Source organism: Pelmatolapia mariae, linkage group LG14 (genome assembly GCF_036321145.2).
Source record: "Pelmatolapia mariae isolate MD_Pm_ZW linkage group LG14, Pm_UMD_F_2, whole genome shotgun sequence".
Classification (NCBI taxonomy): domain Eukaryota; kingdom Metazoa; phylum Chordata; class Actinopteri; order Cichliformes; family Cichlidae; genus Pelmatolapia; species Pelmatolapia mariae.
The window spans coordinates 30,400,059-30,425,177 of NC_086239.1; the positions used below are offsets into that span (position 1 = coordinate 30,400,059).

Below are 25,119 nucleotides of genomic sequence, written 5' to 3' on the forward strand. Positions count from 1 at the left end.
GGTGTTAAATAGGCATATACTACTGCACTTTAATGTCGGTCATAAGGGTGGTTTAAGAGCCATATATTTTATGAGGTGGTACTCAATGTGAAAAGTTTGAGAACCACTGAGCTACACAATAACTGTCAACTATAGAACTTTTTGAAGAAACAGTAACAATAAGTTAAAAAATAGTTTTATTTACCTGCATTGCTCAAGGACAGTTGCCAGCTTTTGGAGTTTTACCAGCCCTGATGGAGTTAAAATGACTAGCTTTTGCTAGTGTTTGTCTAAAGCAGCAAAGACATCCTTTAGTAGATTCTTTCTTTAGTAGAAGAGAAACCAGATCCAGCATTGATTCCACCATGTGGAAATATTCTATATGAGTGGCTCTTTCTGTTGACCCAGTCTTGTTTGCTCCTGGTGTAGTTCCTCCATATTAGCAGGGCTGTCCGTAATGCATGTAATTTTGCTTGCTTTTCAGTTGGTTGATGGTACTCTAAGGTTGAAGTGCTTCGGTGCTGTGCAAACTCCTTTTGGCACAGTTTGCACAAAACCACGCTTTTATAAAGGCTTCCGTCAGGTAGTCTTTTGAAATAAATTTGCCTCTGATCAGTCCTAGCAATGCACTTTCTTCTGATTCTTTGTAGCTCAGATGTGTGCATCGGTGTAATAGACATACCAGGAAATCATACCTTGACAAAAGTTCCCCTTTGCTTGGAATGTAAAGTGCGATCAAATGCGTTATTTTTTTAACGTGTTATTTTTTTTTCCAATTTAATTAATTGCAATAAACGTGTTAAATTCCCACCCCTAATTATGATTTTTTTTTCAGTAATTACAATCATAACAGATAGGACTGGGGACAGGAAAGAGAAAGAAAAGGGAAAGAGAAGTTGGGGAGAAAGTTAACAGAAAGAGAGGGAAAGAAAAATATAGGAGGAGAGGGATAGAGAAACAAAAAAGACACTGAAAAGAATCTGTGAGTTCCTGTACAAACTGTCTGACATACAGTTTGTACTATAATTGTATAAATAGCAGACATCATAATAGTTGAATTCTGTTGCATTGCAAAATTTTAACTGACCTACCTCATTCTTTTCTGATAGTTATGCAACACTCAGAAATTAAAGCTATTCAACACTCTTTTTGGTAAGGTGAAAGAATACATCTCTCCCTCTCTGTCCGTCTAATCCGTCCTTTTCTCAGGCCTTGTTGTGGCAGTTTGTTACATGATGTACTAGTACATGATTCTAACTATTTCTCTGTAAGACCATCTCACACACATCCGTTCCCAGGATAATGTTGGAAGAAGTACATATATGAAACTCGCGGGAATGAATTGGTGAGTGTTTGCATAAACATTAACTATGTATTCTATTGCTTCCTTGCAAGTAAATAAACATGTTGGAACATGCTACTCTGTGTGTCTCACTTCACAAGGGAATTTTTCTAACACGTGTATCAGCATATAGTATTGCTTACAGATGGATAACAGATGGTCTTGATTAAAATGACAAAAGCTAGTTTAATTGTAAAAATGTATTCTTAATCTCATTTGTCTTAAGACAGTCAAGGAGTGGATCAATTAAAAACAATAAAAACAAATAAATAATAATAACCTATCAATTAGTCATTTGAATATTTCTTGAAAGAGAATGAAAAATGTGCTGTTTTCAGATATCAAATGCTTGTGTTCATTTAACATGTAGTTAAACAAAACTTAAGAGCTGTTCCACAAAGCAATATTTTCTGAGGTTGAAAGCAATTATTCATAAAGATGATTAGCTTCTGTTGATTAAGCAAAAAAAAAAAATTAATATTTAGAACACACACATACAAAACAGCCATTTTTAGAGCTGTTAGGATGCTAGCATAAACTCACAACCATTTACATATATAATATTCACAAAACTTCAGTGAGGAAAAAGACAAAAAATGCATAGTAATTATTATAATAGAAAAGCATACTCAGCTCACAAGAATCTAAGAATCTTTTTGAATATCTTAACCATCTTATTTTTAATTTCTGCTGTTCTAAGACAATACACAAAAGGATTTACAAGAGATGGACCGAGAATGTTCCCTATCAATAAACCCTGACGTTCATCAAGAGATAATACCACACCAACTCTAGTCAGGATAACAATAATGAATATAGGAGAGTAAAAGCATGTTACACAAATTGCATGACTCACAACAGTGCTGCCCATTTTCTTTTTGTCATTATTTGAAGATAATTTCACACAAAATAAGATTCCACAGTATGAAATACAAATGAAAGTGAAAGTGAAAAATAAAATAAAAAATGACCAAATGGCACTTTGGTTGAAATACTCATCAACGTTGACACAAGTGGTTCGCATTACGGCAGCATAATCACAGAAATTGTACTTAAGCCTCAATGTGCAGTGAGGGAGAGGGATAACTGTCGCAGGAAACAAGACAACAGTACCACATCCAATAATCCACAAGATATATGTAAGAACAACAGTACGTGTATTTGTCAAATAACTGTGGTAATGAAAAGGAAAAATTATAGCAATTAATCGATCGAATGCCATAATTGCTAGAGCAAACCGTTCCATCACCATTGCTAAGTGGAAAACACACATTTGAATTAAGCAGTCCACGTATGATATGGTTTTAACATCAGCAAGGAGAACCCCAATCATTGTTGGAGTGGCACTGGAAGTGTACATTATATCAACAACAGCAAGGTTGCAAACCAGAAGATACATTGGTTTATGTAATCTCTTGTCAAAAATAATGAAGAGGATGTTTACCGTATTGGCAAAAATAGCTAGTATATAGATTATCAATATAACCACACCAACTGCCACTGGCCTTTTGACTGTGTCAAAACCACTTATAATAAAGTGTGTTACATTGATTGAAGCATTCTGTAACAACATACTCAACAACTTTTTAAATTAGGAGATGTTTCAAAATTTAGTTAAAGAAGTAAAACAACAACACCTCAGCCTCAAGCATTAGACTTTCAAATATATTTTAAATCTTTATCAGCTGGACACATTTGTTAAAAGCACAACCGTGTTAAACCCAAACAGCTTTGGGTAAACACTTTAAGTATCAAAAGAATGCTAAGTTTTCATTGGTCTCAGCTCCCTCATCCAATCACAGTTCATATAGGGCTTGGCATAGAGGTTTTGCATATGACATCATGTGGACATCGCTCAAGAACTGTCCACCATCCTGGACATGATAAGCAGTAGCAATCACATCCAATCGCTCAAAAGTACTTTACATAGAAAATATCACTACTTTTTTCCCCCCTGTGTAAGCACAGCTGGGAGTGATCAGACCTAACAAGACAAAGGAAGCGAAGCAGAATACAATGAAAAAAGACAGACTGTCAAAGAAACAAGAAGTATAACACAGAGACACAGACTTAACACTGAGACAGAGGCATGAACCGTGGGACAGAAAAAAAGCACAGAATAGACATACCATGGACACAGGAAAGGCACAGCTAGAACAACAAAATATAACCTCAAGAGAACTAAAACCATGAATAACAAATAATCAAGAAATATAAATTAAACACAAAACAGTAGGTAACACCAATGACAAAAAAGCCCAATGTACCCGAGTGTGTGGGTAATGTAAAAAAAACCAAAAAAATTAAAAATAAAAAGGTTTTAGGCATGTAAATAAAGTTACATAATTTTCAAAGTGATTATATGCAATAAAATCCAAAAAATAATTAGGCTTATTTTTTCTGTGTTCTAGCCTCAGTAGCTTTGACACAGTAACATCTGCTGCAATATTTACACCTTTGGTGAAGTTTTACAAGTGTTAGCTTTATTTTGATTAGAGATGGCACGATATCACTTTTTTATGTCCGATACCGATACCGATATCATAAATTTGGATATCTGCCGATACCGATATGAATCCGATATAGTGTGTTTTTTAACCCTCTGGGGTCGCTGGACGCGCCGGCGCATCAAAATCACATGACCAATTTAAGACGACACAGCTACAAGATGCAGCACGTCAGAGTCTCCATTTCAACTTGGGTCGAAAGTGCGGACTTCAAACTACATACCAGTTTTTGAATTGTGTCGATGGGCCACGTAAAACCAGAGTTATGATAAAAAATACACGCGATGTTTTTTTCTGAACAAAACAGTGGTGTTTACAGCGGGAAGAACGGTAAAAACGGCGTTTTCTACAGACAGCGCTAGCAAGCACTCTCCCTTTTGCGAGTGAAAAAACGATAACAAAAAATACCCCTTCCCTATTGGTGTTAGAGTTTACCATGTCAGCCAATCAAAAAAATGATATGGCAACATGTGGCACTTGGTTGTTTAGGGAGAAGGGGAAGTTTTTAGGAGTGACACCTGTGACGGAAAGAGAGAGAGCGAGTTTTCACGTCTGAGACATTAGTGACGTTTAGCGTGTTTGGAGGCTATAGTTAGTTTGTTGTGTAGTTATTGTCTTGTATTGTGTGTCAGTTAGACTGCTTAATTTCATATTTGCTCTAAAAAAGCCGTCAGAGGCAGATTCCAGTGTAAACGCATGTTCCCACATGGAAAACTGCACTCATGCACCTCCTGCTGTCAGACCTGCAGGGTTTAGGCCTGTGGTGTTCTCCTCTGTCTTATACTGAACACAAACTACATTTTTTGGACTGGCACAAATCATTTGTGTGCCTTCTTCCTTGATGCAGCACACCTGATTGTTCTGTAAATAGATTTAAATGGTTATATAAAAAACGCCTGAGGCCTTTGCTGCATTTTTAGGTAAATAGTACCATATAACTTTGTTGTTTGCAAAACTTGTGCATAATTTTTTAGAAATGTACAATTTCTATTTGCATTTCAAGTTGTGAAAATGATTCGTTAAACATGTCTGTGGGTTTTACAGTAAAAAATATAACTTTTTTCTACTCGGATTTTGAATTTCTTGTCTGAATTTAGATCAACTGTGCTAATATGGTATGCCAAAATGAAAAAATAACTCAAATTTCAGATATTTGAGGTTGTGCTGAAAATAATGATACCAAACAAGGCAAGAAAAACATATTTTAAAGGTGAAATATAGAGGTAAAATCAAAAGTAGTCAAAAACGGCCAATTATACCCTGGACCCCAGAGGGTTAATCAATAAAACTGTTTATTTAATGTCTTGCTGCATTTTGTATAGGTTCATACTCAAGTTTAAATAAACAACAACACTAAAGCTATTCTGTTATACCTGTATGTAAAAAATACACTGCACCCAAAGTATTTCATAGTTCAGCAATACTGATCAATCTAATAAACTTAAACCTACTCCATCCTCCCTATTCTGGTATTTTAAAGAGTACTTAGCAGAAATATTAAGCAACCTAACTAATAGGGTTGCAAACTCCCAGCAAAAAAAAATAGGGCACCACCTCCCACCCTTCACCTCATGATGCTTAATCGACGTAATCAACTTTAATTTGATGCAGTGTGAGAAAAAAAAAATGCACAGAAATAAATTATTTTTCAAGAATAATTAAATAGATTCAACATCTTTCTTCAACAGAATTGCAGACTGCACAGATGGTATCTTCCCAAAGGAAAAAGTAGCATAGCTTACTAGGGTATATTAGACTTAATAGTTACTATATACAGTAATGGACTTCTATACATTTTACATCAGATTAAAACTTTGGGTGTAAGATTCAGATAATTATTTATTAAAAGCTAGACATTTTAAATGAGAATAAGAAAGAAAAGTATAACTTTGTGCCCCCCTTTTCCCTGTTAATGCCCTATCGGCCCCCCTGGCTAAACTTTGCTAGATCCGCCCCTGCACAGTTACCAGCTGTCAGCTACTTAGAAAAGGATCCTGGTGTTATTTGTCTCTCAGAAACAGTTCATAACTTCCCTTCAACTCATTCATGTCACCTAAAAGGTAAACCTGTTTCTCCATCACCTGTTCAGCTCTGATGATTCAGTAAGGACATCTCCTGGTTTCATCTGCATGTTTCCCTCTCACCAGATAACCAAACCGATATCATGACCAGCAGCTTTTACAGCTGTGCTCCAGCAAACATCAGCTGATACTAGAAATTAATATTAAATAAATTCTAACAACAGCCGTTTAAGCTTAAACGTGTTGCTGTTGTTTAGCGCGACATCCACCGGTTTCCTGTTTCTGACGCAAAGTGGGAGATAAACAAACAAGAGAGAAAAGCCGATCAGCTGATCATTGATCAGTTTCATGATTGAAGTAGAAACAGGAGAGGGAGGGGAGAGAATGAGAGGAGAAGAGGCAGCTTTGCAGCAAAGATACAGAATAATTCCAGCTTTGTGTCTTTTTCATTGTAGCTGAAGTCCAACGGGACAAACTATGTTCCTTTTCACCTCAATACGAAACGCGCAATATTTACTCTGAATATGAGAAGATTCAGTTTTTTACGGGAGGGTTGGAAACTCTAATAACTAACCTTATAAATAAAATAAGATAAAACAAGTTCAACATCAATAATATCATAGCACCCGCCCAGCAGTATATAAACTCCGTCATGCTAGCTAGTAAGCAGTACGAGTTATTGTAACTGACTGTAAAAAGTCAGCATAACGAAAATAAACTCCACCTAAACTTGGTTTATATCTGACCCAGATAGACTGCAGGTCATAACTTCTTACCTGAAGTTCAGTTCACCGCCTCGGGTCTCTGCTCCTCCTGCCTTTCCGTCATCCACCTGCCAGCGTGTTGCATCTGCTGGCCTCCACCACTTGCTAATGTTACTGAATCTGTGGAAGCTCCGCAATAGCCACCACCAAACAATTGAGTTATTTTTACACATCTCCCAGCATCTGGCCAATCCACCACCTTTCAGTGTTTATACCGTTACGGGAAAAAAGAAGAAAAACAAAACAAAACAAACAAACCCATCGGCCCATAAAAACGAAAAATCACTATTGGCCCACCGGGCAAATGCCCGGTATGCGCGATGGCCAGTCCAGCTATGGTTGCACCGGTGCAATTTTTTTTTTAGTCGCACCATTGAAAATTTTGGTCTCAAATTGGTCGCACTCTAGTGCCCTGACTGACATTACTTTGTGTTTGACTCTATAAAAAGTGACAAAAACATTAGCATCTGTTGTACACTCTGTGTGGGAAGAAAACTTCTTTCTACAACAACAAAAAAAAAATTAAAATCCGAGCAAGCACCTAGCAAGCCGGCAAGGAAATGTGAAATTCACAGAGAAACCTCCGGATCCCCCCACTGACATGACCACTGTAGCACGGCCCCACTCCTGCTAAATAGGTGAAAATAGACTTAAGAGCAGCAGGACTTAGTGCTGCTGAATCCTTGATTTTATTTATTTTTTGCTGTGTTTTACTTGCATCTATTTGAAAGAGTGAGTGTAAATGCAAAAAATTATTTTATGCCGGAATACACAGAGAAGAGGCTTAAATGTTAAACAAATTGTTTCCAGTCAGAGAATGTTGCATATAATTTGATTTTTGCTTGATGCAATGTGCATAAAGTTAAAAGATTAAACTTAGGGATGGACTGTTCCGATATACAATATCGGTATCGGTCCAATTCTGACCAAAATTACTGGATTTACGCTTCGGATGTAGGAATAGGGGTGCTGCTCTCCCAGTGAAACTGACCCCGGTATAAGCTACAACTATGTGCCTTCCTTTCTAAACGCCTGTGAGCTGCTCGCTTTTAAGTTGGCCCTGGAAGAGTGGAGGCATTGCTAATTTGGACGACATGACAACAAGCAGAGAAAGACAGAACTTTTGGCTCTTTTGCCATCAGAATTATTGTCTAAAGGCGAAGAAAGATGCCCAACGGGTTTACTTTACTAAATGGACCATCCCAGCCTTGCCGTAATGGTCTATTTGATTCACCTTTTATTGTTTATTTTATTTTATTTTATTTTCACTTGCTAAATACGGGACAGACTTGACTGGGGAAAAGAAAGGGGAGAAAGAAAGAGGGAAAGAAAAACAGCGGGGAAGAGGGACGGGATAAAGAGCAAAAAACAAAAACCAACAAAATAAGCAGACAATAAATACATATATCAATCACCTGGATCATATGGAACGCCAGGACTGCCATAATGAATTAATTAAATACACCATTAAATAATTAATTAAATGTGGCAATAATTAATTAAAATTGGAATTAATTAATTAAATACATAGTTATGACACATGTAATTAATTAATTATTGACACATTTAATTAATTATTTATGTATTTCACATTTTAATTAATTATTGACACATTTAATTAATTAATTATTGACACATTTAATTAATTATTTATGTATTTCACAATTTAATTAATTATTGACACATTTAATTGATTATTTAATGATATATTTATTTATTTCATTTTGGCAGTCCTGGCGCCTGGCTCTCATCATGAATTAATTTTATCTGTCAGCCTCACCCATCAAACCCAGGGGGCGGGGTTAACGCTGCCCATGCAGCTTCTCTAACATTTGATTGGTTGCCGTGCAAAGTAAGTCAAAACAGGTCGATCCTAGATAATCGATTGCTTCTGTAGACTTGGGGCAGCCAGGTATCCCAGAATGCATTTCAAATCACAGGCAGCAATGGTGGTGGTGTAGTTTTAAAATACCCCGTTTTTCTGTCACCAACTACACTTTTAACAGTGTTTTAGCCGCGAATGTCGCGCCGTAATCTTCACATGTCTGGTCAGGTTGTCAACATAGAACATGTTTGCAAAAGTGCTCAGATGTTTTCAGAGATTTCAGTAGCTCTGCTAACAGTCAGCATGCAGAGTGCACCGAGGGGGTTACGTCAACGGGTTTGTTTACATATTCCACTCTCCGTGTTCCACATGTTGCATTGGCATATTCTCATTTTCACCGAACGATCGTCTCTTTCCACCTGGTCTTGTGTGTCTGTGCTTCTGTAACATAAAGAACGAGCTGACACGTTTCTCACGACACCAGCGATCAGCTCAACAGACCCTCAGTTTACCTGCATGCATCCTCCTCCTCACCTGTCAGCTGTTTAACACCTGCTGCTAATTCAAGAAACACACCCACGTTACCTGGTGATAGTCACAGTTTAACTGGGCAGCTGGTGCTTGATATAACGCAATGTCAGCGCATTTTTCTGCACAAGATAAGTAAATATAGTATTTTTCCCGAGCGCAGAGCTCTAACAGTGAATTTTGAGATTAAACTGACTTTTCAAATGTTTTTATACAAAGAGGAAAGAGAAGGCGCATTTCCACCGAGAGGAGCAGAGTTTCCAACTACATGTTCATAATGCAGACTGCAACCTGGACAGAAATATTAAATCATCTGTTTTTTAATAGTTATTCAACTGTATTCTAAGCACCAGCTATCTGTTAGAATTTTTAGAGTTTACTTAACTAAAAATAAATGAGGTTAACATATAATTTGTGTGATTTTTTTTTTTCTCTCTCTCTTTTTATTCATTTATTTATTTGTTTGCTTTTTCGGTCATGTTATCTTTAACTGTCAAAGGTTTGTTACAAACTATGAAACACATCGTGCAGACTTCTGGATGTTAGAAGAAAACTAATACTGCTCATGAATGAGACTGAAGGCAGGAAGGTGTCCTTTAAAACTAAACATGTTAGTAGGACCTCCCTATTTATATCATAGTTTATGAAATAGCACGTGTATTTCAGTAATAGCCTACTGATTTCAGTGTAGTGGTGAACAGTCACACAGCTCACGTGGGTGTTATCTGTGATACTCCTTAACTATAATTTATCCAAGTTAACTTTAGTTAACTCGGAGCGGCTGGATCGACGGAGGTCGGACAACAATTTTACATGTATGATCTTAAAACAGGACACAGCCACTATACGTGCTGGCCTCATATCAAATGTGAACGCAGACTGAGTCTATGACGTTTGCTTTATATAATCTTCCTCTCAAACATTTAAACAGCAGCGAGTCTGCAGCTGAGGGAACACAAACTCAAATTGTCGGAACAGGTTTGCTCGTTTCTTGCGTGTATTCATTTGGTAATTTATTAAATGTATAACTGTTATTCTAATCTGCTGAGTCTCTTACGCTGATGAAAATGCAGAAAACACAGATCACGAACACCAGTTCAACCAATCACTTTCATTCCACTTTGATCTGCGACAAAATGACGGTTCATCTCTGTTACAGTGTTGCGTTAGACTGCTATATTTTTGTGTTATTTGTTCTGTAGATTTTCACGTCTCTGAAATAGTTGGCAGTATTAAGGATGATTTTCTGTAAAATCATATTGATATGACCCGTGACATATTCGTAGATGACCGTTAGATTAGTCAGCTGGGAAACTCTGGGTTAACTCAGAGAGCTGAAGATATCGTGGATATGCTGATCTTGCTCCGTGGTGTACAGGGCCGTTTACCCTCATGATTAATATTCACAATAAAAATATTAGCTGAACATCATGAAGTCTGTGTTTCATAGTGTCGAACAACCTTTGTACAGTTAAAGCCAGCAGCTACTACATGACGGAAACACCAACGTTATCTCTTTTATGCGTTTATACACAGGTCACGCTGATTACTGAACAAAAACCCAAAGATCAGCTGTTAATCGAATTTATTTGCTCTCTCTCCTCCTTAAACATGTTTTTAATGTTAGTTATAATTCAGAATTGGCAACTGAAACACGTAGGACACATACGAACATCAGGAAATAAAACCCCGATAAATATAACCTCAGTAAAAGAAGTCAGTGTCAGCGGGGGTTATTACAGCTCTGTACCGGGGCCTGCGCTTTGTCGGCGGTAATAACAGCTCGATTCCTTGCGAGGCGAGCGGGTCTATCCCACGCTTTGCCATGAGACTGGGCAGACATCTCCGAAATCATCGAAGCACTTCTGCAAAGAGGCTGTATCTTGACAAACCGACCACACATATGAAGATTAAACCACTACATTCTCGGCTAAAAAATATTAAAACTGTATTTGGTGACACACAAACAGGGTTTTTCAAAGTTCAGTTCTGTTAGTTTTCACATGCCGGTTGTTGTGTGCTAAAAACAATGGCCACCAGGCCAAAGCAATGGTTTTGACTCGATCAGCGTTAACCCCGCCCCCTGAGTTTGATGGGTGAGGCTGACAGATAAAATTAATTCATGATGAGAGCCAGGCGCCAGGACTGCCAAAATGAAATAAATAAATATATCATTAAATAATTAATTAAATGTGTCAATAATTAATTAAAATGTGAAATACATAAATAATTAATTAAATGTGTCAATAATTAATTAATTAAATGTGTCAATAATTAATTAAAATGTGAAATACATAAATAATTAATGAAATGTGTCAATAATTAATTAATTAATTACATGTGTCATAACTATGTATTTAATTAATTAATTCCAATTTTAATTAATTATTGCCACATTTAATTAATTATTTAATGGTGTATTTAATTAATTCATTATGGCAGTCCTGGCGTTCCATAGGATCACCTGTTGAGAAAGAAAAAAGAGAAAACAAGCAGAAGAAAAAAAGAGCAACATAATAAAAAACATCACGATGATCTATGGCAGACCTTCCCAAAGTGTGGGGCCCGCCCCCTAGGGGGGGCGCGGGATGAAAAGGGAAAAAAAAAACAAAAAACGCTTGGACACTGCTAGCACGGTGCACCCACAGAAACGCAAAGCAGGAGATGAAGCATGGCTGAATATGTTTCCAAACCAACTTCATTCTAAGCCAAAGACTAGAAAATATGGTGAAGCATATCTTCCCTTTGGCTTCACCTGCGCAAGTGCCAAGGTAGGTAGGTCTCCCCTGCAGAATTGCTTTTCCCTGCATCGGGAGCACACACTGGGCTGTTCAAATCACGGACAAACAGGATCCCACATTCTTGATTTTTAGTTCACAAACACTTGTTGTAATGACTAACTACTCCTGACATTTTGGAGATGTTAGCTCTTTATACAGTAACGTTACAGCAGGATACAAATAATATCAGGCTGATCCTACCACGGTTTGTTCCCCCGGTTCAAATCACGGACAAACAGTATCCCACAGCTGTTTATGTTTTTAAACCCATTTTGCACAGAGAGGCATTTTTTGAAAAATGTATTGATAACAATGTTGAATATTATTACACAGGAAAAAAACAACTACATGTAAAATAATCACACCGTGACGCCTCTGCCTTTGTAAATGGAGGAACAGTAACTGTGTGTTGTGTGTAAGCGTGTAAAACCTGAAGGTAGTCAGATTAACAGTAACAGATCGTCTCTATCTGCCATTCTGCAATTCATCTCATGTAAACAATAACGTGATGTGAAAAAAGGCACATACCTTTGACGTTGCGTGACGAACTCTGTATTCCTCGTCCACACGTAAACGCAAAACAGGAAAATCTCCGTTTTCGGTGATTCGAAACGCCGTTTACGTGTGGACAAACCAGCTGCGTTTTCAAAAATACCCGTGTAGGTGTGGACGTAGCGTAAAAGAGTTAGTAGTTTATTTCATTGCTGCCTGTAATTTATTGCAGATTACATGTATTTGCTTAATTGTTTAATAAATGTTTGAGGTGTGAAATAAATCGGAATGGAGCAAAATATGGGTGTGTGGTTGGAGGATGTGCGTGCGCACGAACATTTTTCTTGTAAAACAAGGGGGGCCTAGCAAAAAAAGTTTGGGAACCACTGATCTATGGGAATATAACAGTAAATACTAAATATTAAACATTATTGTGCAGCACGTAAGATCGACAGCGCACAGTGTGCTTTGAGGTAGGAGCCAAAAAAGGTGTAGTTTGTGTGTGTGAGCACCCGTGTGTACACCTGTGAGCATGAGCGCGCTTGTATTTAAAAGGTTCCTTCATGTAATTGTCACAGGGTGGAATGGACAAAGTTTAACTTGGTGTTTTTATTTGCTTGCATGTAGTGATGTTTTTTATTCTTGATCTTTTTTTTAGCGTGTAGTGTTTTATTTTGTTGGGTTTTTGCATGCTTTTGTTTTGTTATGTGAATTGTTCCGGGGAGATGCCCATTCCACCGCCCCTCCTGAACGTTAACCTGGCACACCTGGGGTTTGCCACAGCTATTTAATAAGAGAGAGAGCGTGAGAGACGCAGGGAGGAGAGGAGCGACATGGCGTGGTAACCGGTGTGGACGACGGCCGTCCAGAGCGGCACAGAGGCCCGGCTATAGGCAGCTGGCCGGGGCGTGCGGCAAAGGAGAACGGGACCGGAGATCGCGGACGACCGCGCACTGGAGAGGATGATCGGGGCTGAGCAGAGAGGTCTGTGTTGGTGTTGAGGGGAGGTAGCTCCTCGCTGACAGAAGCCTATGGCAGGGGATTGAGAGGCAGCGGGATGGCGCCTTATGTCCCCGGGACGGCGAGACCATGGCTACGCGTGTGAAGCACAGCACAGTGGCGGGCGGAGTTAGGAGCTCTGCCCATCCGGGGTAAGTCCCTATCAATCCCGTCTAAGGAGTGGAATCCAAGAATGGTGACTGCTGCTGGCCCTCTCTCCTTTTTAGTTGGCACCAGAATGAAGAGGCAGACAGGACAGTGACGATCCTGTCAGTTTCTGCGCCGTTTGGACTTTTATGGGACTTGATTGTCACGGCTGAGCCCATTGCATTTTACTACTTCCCTTGGCTGCTCCACTGCTCTTCCGGTCAGAAGGGTTTCCCTTCTGTTTTAAACTTACCACCTGTTAATCCTCGTACTACATAATGATCTGCTAGAGGGTGTGGGGAGCCACAGCCCCGTCCTCCAGGGCATGAAGCAGGTATGGAGGAGATCAAAACTCCAGACATCTAGAGGCCCCCAGAACACAAGAGACCAAGGAAGACCAACAGAAGGGCAGCCGCGCCACTATCCCAGAAAGAGCTGAGGAGAGCCCCAGATGAGGGGTCACTCAGCAGCCGCGAAGCAGAAGCCAAAGGGGGTTGCAGTGACGTGCCCGTGAGCTCCACCGGCACAATGTCCACTCCGCCAGCTGTGCCAGAGTGATCGAGCCCCAGGCCGAGAGGCCGGGAGGGTACCCCACCCCCGAAGTGGCCCGAGCGAGCCCCAGGCTCCAGGCCCCGACAAACAGCCACCAAGGAGTGAGCCGGTGTGTATCTGGACGCCCATCCCTGGACACAAAGAACCACCAATGCACCGATGTCTGAGGGCGTCTGCCACTGGCAGGGGAAGTGGTGGGGGGAGATAGGCCTCCATACCTTGGAGGGCCTGAGATGTCCCTAGAGAGGTGGCGTCTGATACCCAACCTGACATATAGACACAGACATACAAGCACACACAGATACAAACATCCATTCCCACCCTCATGCTCTCATATGCAATTACTCAGCACTCACCCAACGTGGACACAGACATAAATAGACACTGTACACACATTCACACTCCCCAAGCTTACTCTAAGCCAGGTCTAGGTACTCTTGCCCCTGGAGGGGGAAACTGCACCCAGACCCTGGTAGTGTTACCCTTTTACCTCGGGTAGAGAGAAGCAGACTGCCCCGACTCGGCAGCAGCAGGGAGGCCCCACAATCCAGACCTCAATCGGACAGCCAACTCCTTCCCCAGCTCCCCCGCTCCAGCAGGCTGCAGAGAATGGGAGTGTGTGAAGACTCCAAACCTCCCTCCGCCCGCTCATATGTAGTGTTGATGCATGTGTGTTCTAAGGTGCATTTAAAACCCAGGAGGGCATGGAGCTACCTGCCAGAGAGCAGCAGGTAAGCGCATAGCCCCTCCTGATCGCCCTCAATGTCTACATGTATTTAAAATTGAGAGGTGGGCAATGACGCCAGGGGTGAGGTTGTACACCCTGATGGTCTTTTGGATTCCGTGTAGTGTGCCCACCCCCAAGATCCTATATGTATGTGTTATGAGAGTGTGAGTAATGTGAATGTCTAAGTTGTGGGATAAAATTGAGGCACAGGCAGCCAGAAGGGGACAGAGAGGGGGGGGGGGGGGGATGCCTCCCCTGCACCCTGGTGACACACCTTTACTCCAAGGCCCTGCATGTGTGGGTAATTGTGGTGGAGCGGGAAGAGGGAGGATGCCTCCCCTGCACCCTGGTGACACACCTTTACTCCAAGGCCCTGCATGTGTGGGTAATTGTGGTGGAGCAGGAAGAGGGAGGCAGCTGAAGATGGGGAGGGAATGAAGGGAGGGGCAAGTGACCCTCCCTCACTCGGGACAGCCCACCCGACCCCACCACAGAGAAAACTTCACCCACCCCGTCATCCACTCATCTTCCAGACTACACAAGACAATAGACGCCCAGGCTGGGATTTTCCTCCACCTCTCCTATATCTCCCCCTCCTGCAGAGTGAGTTCCTGAAGAGAGGAGACCTCCTGCAAGATGTAACAGCCTCCCCCACCAGTTAAAGAGCCCCCCAGGTGGCTCGATGCACTGGCGGCACCCTGCGACAGGGCTGGGCCCCCATACATCCACCATAGAACCAAGTCCGCCAGAGATTATGTTTATATTTTTGCATGCTGTAGTGCCTTTTTTGGGAGCATTTCAGGTTGCTATACATCAATTCAACCGTTATAGCGCAAATTTTAATAAAATGCATGCATTAAATGAATAGTAACCTCATGAATTGCAAAAAAAGTGCAATAAACTACAGAACAATTGAAAATCGTTCATGGTTTTTTACATATATTTCTAGTTAGAGAAATTTAAGAGGTTTATCCGTCAAAACTGTAAATACAAAAAAGTTTCACAAAATAGTTTCCAACCACAGGAAATTTATTTTGAGTGTCTCAATAGTTTTATTTTTGAGATACACCAATTTTTATATAATGCAGGAAAAACAAAAAAAAACAACAAAAAAATAGCATGTGCATCAAAATAAACGATTTCCAGCAGTGCAGTTTGAGTTCTAAGCAACCCAGAAACTATACAGAAAAGCAAGTTGAACATGACTTTTAAAAACACCAGTATAGGCTTATAAGGCCCTGAAGGTAAAAAAAAAAAAGAAGCCTACATTGATGTCACTTCCGGTTTTGGGTAAGTAATGGCGGACATGCGATAGTTTGTGCTGACGCCTATTCCAACGTAGGAAGTGTTATGAACAGCTGATCGGATCGGCAAAGTGTGTTTCTGGAATATTATGTTTTTGTTGCTGCGTTTTTTATGCAGTTGTTGCAACACTATATGTGTAAGAAACCATGACCTAGGACAAGCTGATGGCATAAGTTGTAAGTACAACTCCTCCGGTTTCATATGCAAAAAAAATAAATAAATAAAAATATTGCGCTAGCTTATGTGGTTGGAGTTCTACAGGGATTTAAAAATAGTTACGCAAAACGGAGCGTGCCTGCTCCAACCGGTCTTAAAGGGTTGAATAGACAGAGGATAACAAGGGGATGCGAAACAGGAGGAAAACAGCTGGAACTAATCAGACATTCAATTCAATTCAATTCAATTCAATTTTATTTATATAGCGCCAAATCACAACAAAAGTCGCCTCAAGGCGCTTTATATTGTACAGTAGATAGCACAATAATAAATACAGAGAAAAACCCAACAATCATATCATATGACCCCCTATGAGCAAGCACTTTGGCGACAGTGGGAAGGAAAAACTCCCTTTTAACAGGAAGAAACCTCCGGCAGAACCAGGCTCAGGGAGGGGCGGCCATCTGCTGCGACCGGTTGGGGTGAAAGAAGGAAAACAGGATGAAAGACATGCTGTGGAAGAGAGACAGAGATTAATAACAGATATGATTCGATGCAGAGAGGTCTATTAACACATAGTGAGTGAGAAGGTGACTGGAAAGGAAAAACTCAATGCATCATGGGAATCCCCGGCAGCCTACGTCTATTGCAGCATAACTAAGGGAGGATTCAGGGTCACCTGGTCCAGCCCTAACTATATGCTTTAGCAAAAAGGAAAGTTTTAAGCCTAACCTTGAAAGTAGAGATAGTGTCTGTCTCCTGAATCCAAACTGGAAGCTGGTTCCACAGAAGAGGGGCCTGAAAACTGAAGGCTCTCCCTCCCATTCTACTTTTAAATACTCTAGGAACAACAAGTAAGCCTGCAGAGCGAGAGCGAAGTGCTCTAATAGGGTGATATGGTACTACAAGGTCATTAAGATAAGATGGGGCCTGATTATTTAAGACCTTGTATGTGAGGAGCAGGATTTTGAATTCAATTCTGGATTTAACAGGAAGCCAATGAAGGGAAGCCAAAACAGGAGAAATATGCTCTCTCTTTCTAGTCCCTGTCAGTACTCTTGCTGCAGCATTTTGGATTAACTGAAGACTTTTCAGGGAGTTTTTAGGACATCCTGATAATAATGAGTTACAGTAGTCCAGCCTGGAAGTAATGAAGGCATGAACTAGTTTTTCAGCATCACTCTGAGACAGGATATTTCTAATTTTAGAGATGTTGCGCAAATGGAAGAAAGCAGTCTTACATATTTGTTTAATATGTGCCTTGAAGGACATGTCCTGGTCAAAAATGACTCCAAGGTTCCTCACAGCATTACTGGAGGCCAAAAAAAAAATCAAATGAGCCAACAACTACATACTACAGCACAAGTGTACCTGACAGGCGCCACCCAAAGGAAATAACAAGAGTACATAACAAGAGTAAGGAAAACTGAACACACTGAACACAGGACTATCAAAATAAAACAGGAAACCCAAGAGGCACGCTAATATATTGATAGACTGAATACAGGGAACAGAGTGAGTGAGAGAGACAACTGGAAAAATGATGAATAAACATGAATATGTAATCTGCATGATAAATATACCAGACCAGACACAGGGAACTCAGGAAAGAGATAGAGAGAGAGAGAGAGGGGAAATGCAAAAGGAACTAAACGATCAAATCAGAACTCCTAAGCACTAAACACAAGTCACTCAGATAATATAACCAAACTTAGAATATAATTTTAACCAGATTCACACTGTCCAGAACATAAACCCTGGGTCAGAGATCAAGGACCATGACAAAGCCGATGGATGATAAAGTTTGTAATGGTAAATGGCCTGTATTTGTATAGCGCTTTTCTTAGTCCCTAAGGACCCCAAAGCGCTTTACAATGCATTCAGTCATTCACCCATTCACACACACATTCACACTCTGGTGATGGCAAGCTACATTGTAGCCACAGCTGCCCTGGGGCGCACTGACAGAGGCGTAATCCCTCCAAAACCGTAACAACTTAATTTGTTTCAGCTAATAAATATAAGGAATTCTTCTTTCTACAAGAACAACGTTTCTATAGAGATAATATCTTAGTGTCTGAAACGAATTTATTTAGCATTGTCTTACATTCTGATCAGTTATATATGCCTGATTTTCATATTCTCACGTGTAAATCATGAAGATCTGGCAGAAGTCACTAATTAGTTTTCCACCTGTTTACTTGACTCCATCCTTACCAAACTATTCAAATGTGTGTTGTGTTTACAAGCTTTTGTAGACTGAATCTGAATGTTATGTGTTGTTATGGTTGCAATTACTTCTTCAGGCCAGAAGTGCTGCTGTGAAATAGGTAAATGAGCAAGGAGAGAAGAAGTCAAGGAGCGTGATGTAAACAGTTTTCACTAACAATAAAGTGTGCCTAAAAACGAGCCATCATCTCCAGTGTTATATACACATACAAAACTGTGTATCTCACTTTTTTTAAAAAAAACAAATCATCTAGTAAATATTATAAGGAGCTTTCTACAGTCTGGCATTTTCCCAGTTTATCTTAAATTTCATCACACCAATACTCAAGACAAGAACTAAGTATCACAGGTTTATAATTATTAATTACCAATTTCAAATTTTCTTTTCCTCTGTAAAGTTTAACAAAAAGTCTACAAATAACTGAATGAATGAGGCAAATCACTTTAGGGGGTTGACCAGGAAACCAGAGGTGGAGATAAACCGGAATCAGAATCAGAGATTCTGATTTATTCTGATTTATCTCAGAATCTAGTAGAGAGATAAATCAGAATTAAAAATCAGAATCTCTGATTCTGATTTATCTCCACCTCTGTTTTCCTGGTCAACCTCCTAAAGTGATTTGCCTCATTCGCTCAGTTATTGGTCAACTTTATTTTAACTTTACTGAGGAAAAGTAAAGTAAAGGAACCAGGGGTGGAGATAAAGCAACTGTGGGGGCAGTGAAGGAGACAGAGAAACTATGAGGGGCAGTGTCTTGGTTGCCGATGGCTGAGGAGATGACATTTTGGTCAGATAAAATGGGTCCCACTGTATCTGATGGGCTGTACTGCGAGAGAGGGAAGACCTGCCGCAAAGGGCCAAAGCTTGGATTCGAACCCGGGTGGCTGCTCTCAGCCAGCTTATCCCAGTGAGCTAAACCGGCGCCTTTGTGTATGTGAAATTTTCTTTAAACGAACTATTAAAATACTACATAGAATGTAGTTAATCTTAATCAAGTACAAAACTATTTGTTATTTTGTCTTTGCTTCATCCGTGGTGGATCTACTGTCAGTTAATATTTTCAAAGGTGCAATTTCCTTGTGGTGATAGCTTCTGTGTTATAGCAACTCTAAAGAGCCAGCCATCCTCATCCTACCTTTGGGTGGATGGGAGCATGGTTCTGCAATCTCTGGGGATATGTAAATAGAAAATTGTCTATGCCACAATACAGTGTCACTGGATGACGGAAGTGCAGAGTGGGATTGTACGGTTCTTGTGAGGCTTAAAATGCAAAAGCACAGGTGCTTTGTCATCAAAGCCAAACTGTCTGTTTAGCTGGGCTATTATTTTTTTGTTCTTAACCACTGTCTACTGCTGCTAAAGATTTGCAATATCTTTAACCACCTTTTGCTTTGAGAGGTGTTTTTTATTTTTGTCTTTTTACTTTATCAACTCCAATTTGAAACTTATTGTAATTTAATATTTTTTAATATGTCTTTACAGAATGCTTCAATCAAACTAACACATTTTATTATAGGTGGGTTTGACACAGTCAAAAGGCCTGTAGCAGTTGGTGTGGTTATGCTGATAATTTATTTACTAGCTGTTACTGGCAGTTTGGTCAATATCATCTTCATTATTTCTGACAAGCAGTTACATAAACCAATGTATCTTCTGATTTGCAATCTTGCTGTTGTTGACATACTGTATACCTCTAGTGCCACTCCAACAATGATCGGGGTTCTTCTTGCTGGTGTTAATACCATATCATATGTGGAGTGCGTAATTCAAATGTGTGTTTTCCAGTTGGGAGGAATAATGGAGTTGTTTTCTTTAACAATTATGGCATTTGATCGATTAATAGCTATAATTTATCCTCTTCGGTACCATAGTTATTTAACAAATACACGTATAATGGTACTTACATACATTCTGTGGATTGTTGCCTCTAGTTTTGTGGCTTTTTTACCTGCAACAGTTGTCCCTCTCCCTCACTGCAGCCTAAGGCTTAAGTACACTTTCTGTGATTTTGCTGCTGTAATACGAACCACTTGTGTTGACCCAGAGAAATATTTCAATCAAGATGCCAGTAGGTTATTTTTTCTGTTATTTATCACGTTCATTTTCATTTGTCTTTCATACTGTGGGATCTTGTTATTTGTGAAATTATCATCAAATAATGACAGAATGAAAATGGGAACCACTCTTGTGAGTCACCTGGTTTGTGTAATATGTTTATATTGTCCCCTTTTTATCCTTCTTATTTTGACCAGGTTTGGTGTGGTATTAACTCTTGAAGAACGCCAGGGTTTATTAATTGGCATCATCCTCGGTCCATCTCTTGTAAATCCTTATGTGTATTGTCTTAGGACAAAGGAAATAAAAAATAAGATTTTTAAGATACTTAGAAAGGTTAACACAGCTCGTTAGAGTCTTGTGAACTGTGAGTACACTTACTTTTAAAATGGGCAGAAATGTTGGAATATTCATTTATGCATTTTTTAAAACTTTGTCCTGGTCAGATTTTTGAATTTTGAGTCCTATTTATGTGAGAAGAATCAACCTGTAAATGTTTACACTTACAGTCGTATTTAAAAAGTAGATGAAAAAGTTTATGAAATAATTACTGTGTTATTTGGAACCAAAATAATGTTTGTAATTAAATTCTGGAATGCCTGAGAAGAAAAGGTTAAATTGTTTTGTTTAGTTGTTTTAAATGTTTGTTTTGTTTTGTTTTTTGTAAGTGGGTGAATGACAACATTCTTAAAACAGTAGGGAATTGACCAGATAACAGTGTGAGAATTATTATAGTGAGCACACATGGATTGAAGGGAATTTTTAAACAAAGATAAAGATAAAATGTGAAGAGAAATGGGATCTTTTTATTGATTCAACTACTTTGACCAGCTCAGATAAAAATGTTTCTTAAATAACAAGCTCAGCTGGGGTAGGAACAGATAGCAAAATGAAAGTTGCCAAAAGGAGAAATATGAATTTTCTTTAAAAAAGAAATGTGTATAAAAAAAGTACAAACATTTTCATCTTCAAATATGGCAAGTTTTACTTATGGGCAGTCACCATTTAAGGTTGCACAGTTTGCATATAAACAACTGAACATTGTCTGGTGATACCTATTCTGTAATTTCAATAGCTTACAATAGATAGCTCATGCAGAATCAAGACATCTCAATCCGCTCTTCATCATTGCATAAGCCATTTATTTTTCTTATATTTCATGCTTTCTAAAGTCTATACAACAAACACAAAAAAGAAGCTTTTATTTTCAATGACATCATTGCTATCAATGAATAGGACAATAAATAGGACTTTGTGCTTCTTACTTCTTACAGTTCACGCTGCCGTTGCTCTTCCCGTTTGGAGCAGCAGTATCAGTCGGTGAGCAAAATGGACTTTTTTCTTTCACCTCACCATAAGCCAAAGACCATTCGCCATAAATCTAACCCAAAGACTGTATATTGTGATGACATTCTGGACTATCCCATTGCCACTTGTTACCATGCAGCTTCTAAAAGGACTGCTTTGCCCTCAGAGGCTCCCATTAAAGACTTTAATGCCGCTCAGGCTGATAACTTTTCCCAGATCACTATTTTTTCACCTACCTGTCAGCCTGTTCCGGTTTCTTCCGCCCGGACCACTGTTAAAAATATTCCTGCACCCTAACCTGTCAGTATCATTCACCCAGTCATCATCTCCACCCCTATCAGTCAGCTCATATCCACACCTGTGCCAGCTCCCAGGACGAGGTCAGCTGTGGCCCAGTCTACCTCCACACCCGTTCCCGTTCCCCGGGTGGGGGTGACTGGTGTCCAGCCACCTCCCGTGCCTGTCCCAGCGCCAAGGCTGAAGGCAGCCAGAACCCAGCCTGACCTCCCTAGAGGCTCGGAAGAGCTAGCCTCTCCACCTGTCAGTCCACCACTTCATCCACCTCCTGATCCAGCCTTTCACGCCCTCGCACTATCCCTGGTTAGGCTAGCTGACCTGTCCCCTGCTCAGGCACCAGCTTTACTAGCCCAGGCTGTAGCTTTGTCTCCTTCACTAGCTCAGTCTGTAGCTCAGCCATTAGCCACACCAACCTCAGCTCTGTCGTTAGCCTTGCCAACCTCTGTTCATCCCTTAGCTTCCTCAGTCCAGTCAGTTCACTCACCTGCTGTTCAGCTTCCAGTCCAGTCAGTTCCCTTGCCTGCAGTTCAGCCTCCAGCCCAGTCAGTCCAGTCCCCTGTAGTTCAGTCTCCTCCTGTCGTCCAGTCCCCTGTAGTTCAGTCTCCTCCTGTCCTCCAGTCCCCTGTAGATCAGTCTCCTCCTGTCCTCCAGTTCCCTGTAGCTGTCTCCTGTCCTCCAGTCTCGTCCTCTCCAGTCTTCTCCTGTCCAGTCTCCTCATGTCCTCCAGTCAACCTGTAAATCAGTCTCCTCCTGTCCTCCAGTCCCCTGTAGCCCAGTGTCCTGTTCCTCAGTCCCCTGTAGCTCAGTCTCCTGTCCTCCAGGCCCCTGTAGCTCAGTCTCCTGTCCTCCAGTCTCGTCCTCTCCAGTCTCGTCCTCTCCAGTCTTCTCCTGTCCAGTCTTCTCCTGTCCAGCCCGTCCAGTCGCCTCCTGTCCCCCAGTCGCCCGTCCTCCAGCCTGTCCAGTCTGTTGTCCAGTCTTCTGTAATCCAGTCAGTTCAGTCTGTCATCCAGTATCCTGTAGTTCAGTCGCCCGTTGCCCAATCTCCTATTCAGTCTCTGGTCACTCATTCACCATCCTGTTCAGTTCCCGGACCTGCAGCCACAGCATCCAGAGCCAGCTGTGAGCTCTCCCGCTCCTCAGCCAGGGGTTTCCGCACCCGCTGGCGGATGTAAACAGTTTTCACTAACAATAAAGTGTGGTTTGGAGTCTTCTGACACCCCTGTTCTCTGTGGCCTGCTGGAGCGGGGGGGCTAGGAGGAGGAGTTGGCCGTCCGACTGGGGTCTGGAATTTGGGGCCTCCCTGCTGCTGCGGAGTCGGGGCGGTCTCCCCACCGCAGGGAAAAGGGTAACACCACCTGGGTCTGGGTGCAGTTTCCCCCTCCAGGGGCAAGGGTACCTAGACCCGGGGCTTAGAGTACGCTTGGGGAGTGTGATTGTGTGTACAGTGTCTCTTTATGTCTGTCTCCACGTTGGGTGAGTGTTGAGTAATTGCATATGAGAGCATGAGGGTGGGAATGGATGTTTGTATCTGTGTGTGCCTGTATGTCTGTGTCCATATGTCAGGTTGGGTATCAGACGCCACCTCTCTGGGGACATCTCAGGCCCTCCAAGGTATGGAGGCCTATCTCCCCCCACCACTTCCCCTGCCAGTGGCATACGCCCTCAGGCATCGGTGCGTTGGTGGGTCTTTGTGTCCGGGGGTGGGCGTCCGGGTACACACCGGCTCACTCCTTGGTGGCTGTTTATCGGGGCCTCGAGCCTGGGGCTCGCTCGGGCCACTTCGGGCGTGGGGTACCCTCGGCCTTTCGGCCTGGGGCTCGGTCACTGTGGCGCAGCTGGCTGCCGGCGGAGCTCACGGGCACGTCACTGCAACCCCCCCTGGCTTATGCTCCGCGGCTGCTGAGTGACCCCTCATCTGGGACTCTCCTCAGCTCTTTCTGGGACAGTGGCGCGGCTGCCCTTCTGTTGGTCTTCCTTGGTCTCTTGTGTTCTGGGGGCCTCTGGATGTCTGGAGTTTTGATCTCCTCCATACCTGCTTCATGCCCTGGTGGACGGGGCTGTGGCTCCCCACACCCTCTAGCAGATCATTACATGAAGGAACCTTTTAAAAACAAGCACGTTCATGCTCACAGGTGTACACACGGGTACTCACATACACAAACTACACCCTTTTTGGCTCCTACCTTAAAGCACGCTGTGCGCTGTCGATCTTACGTGCTGCACAATAATGTTTAACACTTAGTATTTACTGTTATATTCCCATAGATCATCATGATGTTGTTTATCCCTTGTTAAATGCTTGTTTTCTTTTTTTCTTTCTCAACAGGTGATCCAGGTGATTGATATATGTATTTTTGTCTGCTTATTTTGTTGGTTTTTGTTTTTTGCCCTTTATCCCTGTCCCTCTTCTCCGCTGTTTTTTTTCCTCTTTCTTTCTCCCTTTTCTTTTCCTCATTCAAGTCTGTCCCATATCTAGCAAGTGAAAATGAAAAATAAAATAAACAATAAAAGGTGAATCAAATAGACCATTACGGCAAGGCTGGGATGGTCCATTTCGTAAAGTAAATCCGTTGGGCATCTTTCTTCGCCATTAGACAATAATTCTGATGCCAAAAGAGCCAAACGGGACAGGCGAAGAAAAAAGAACAAAACAAAAAAAACAATAAAGTGTGCTTAAAAACGAGACATCATCTCCAGTGTTATATACACACACAAAACTGTGTATCTCACTTAAAAAAAACAAAAACAAACAAACAAATCATCTAGTAAATATTATCAGCAGCTTTCTACAGTCTGGCATGTTCCCAGTTTATCTTAAATTTCATCACACCAATACTCAAGACAAGAACTAAGTATCACAGGTTTATAATTATTAATTACCACTTTCAAATTTTCTTTTCCTCTGTAAAGTTTAACAAAAAGTCTACAAATAACTGAACGAATGAGGCAAATCACTTTAGGGGGTTGACCAGGAAACCAGAGGTGGAGATAAACCGGATTTATCTCAGAATTTATCTCAGAATCTAGCAGAGAGATAAATCAGAATAAAAATCAGAATCTCTGATTTTGAAAAGGGCCAAAGCTTGGATTTGAACCTGGGCGGCT

At 41.0% G+C, this 25,119-nt stretch overlaps 2 protein-coding genes across 2 annotated transcripts; one reads left to right on the plus strand and one right to left on the minus strand.

Moving 5' to 3' along the window:
• Positions 1 to 1,955: 1,955 nt before the first annotated feature.
• LOC134640685 (olfactory receptor 6N1-like) lies at positions 1,956 to 2,894 on the minus strand. Its single transcript, XM_063492588.1, has one exon. The coding sequence runs from the start codon at positions 2,892 to 2,894 to the stop codon at positions 1,956 to 1,958; it is 939 nt and encodes a 312-aa protein (XP_063348658.1).
• Positions 2,895 to 19,824: 16,930 nt separating this feature from the next.
• Positions 19,825 to 20,763, plus strand: LOC134640840 (olfactory receptor 5P68-like). The gene has a single exon (XM_063492844.1). The coding sequence runs from the start codon at positions 19,825 to 19,827 to the stop codon at positions 20,761 to 20,763; it is 939 nt and encodes a 312-aa protein (XP_063348914.1).
• The last annotated feature ends 4,356 nt before the right edge of the window (positions 20,764 to 25,119 follow it).

What these genes read in the sequence shown, in the direction of transcription:
- LOC134640840 (XM_063492844.1), top strand. Translation starts at nt 19,825, where the DNA reads ATGTCTTTACAGAATGCTTCAATCAAACTAACACATTTTATTATAGGT.
- LOC134640685 (XM_063492588.1), bottom strand. Translation starts at nt 2,894, where the DNA reads ATGTTGTTACAGAATGCTTCAATCAATGTAACACACTTTATTATAAGT.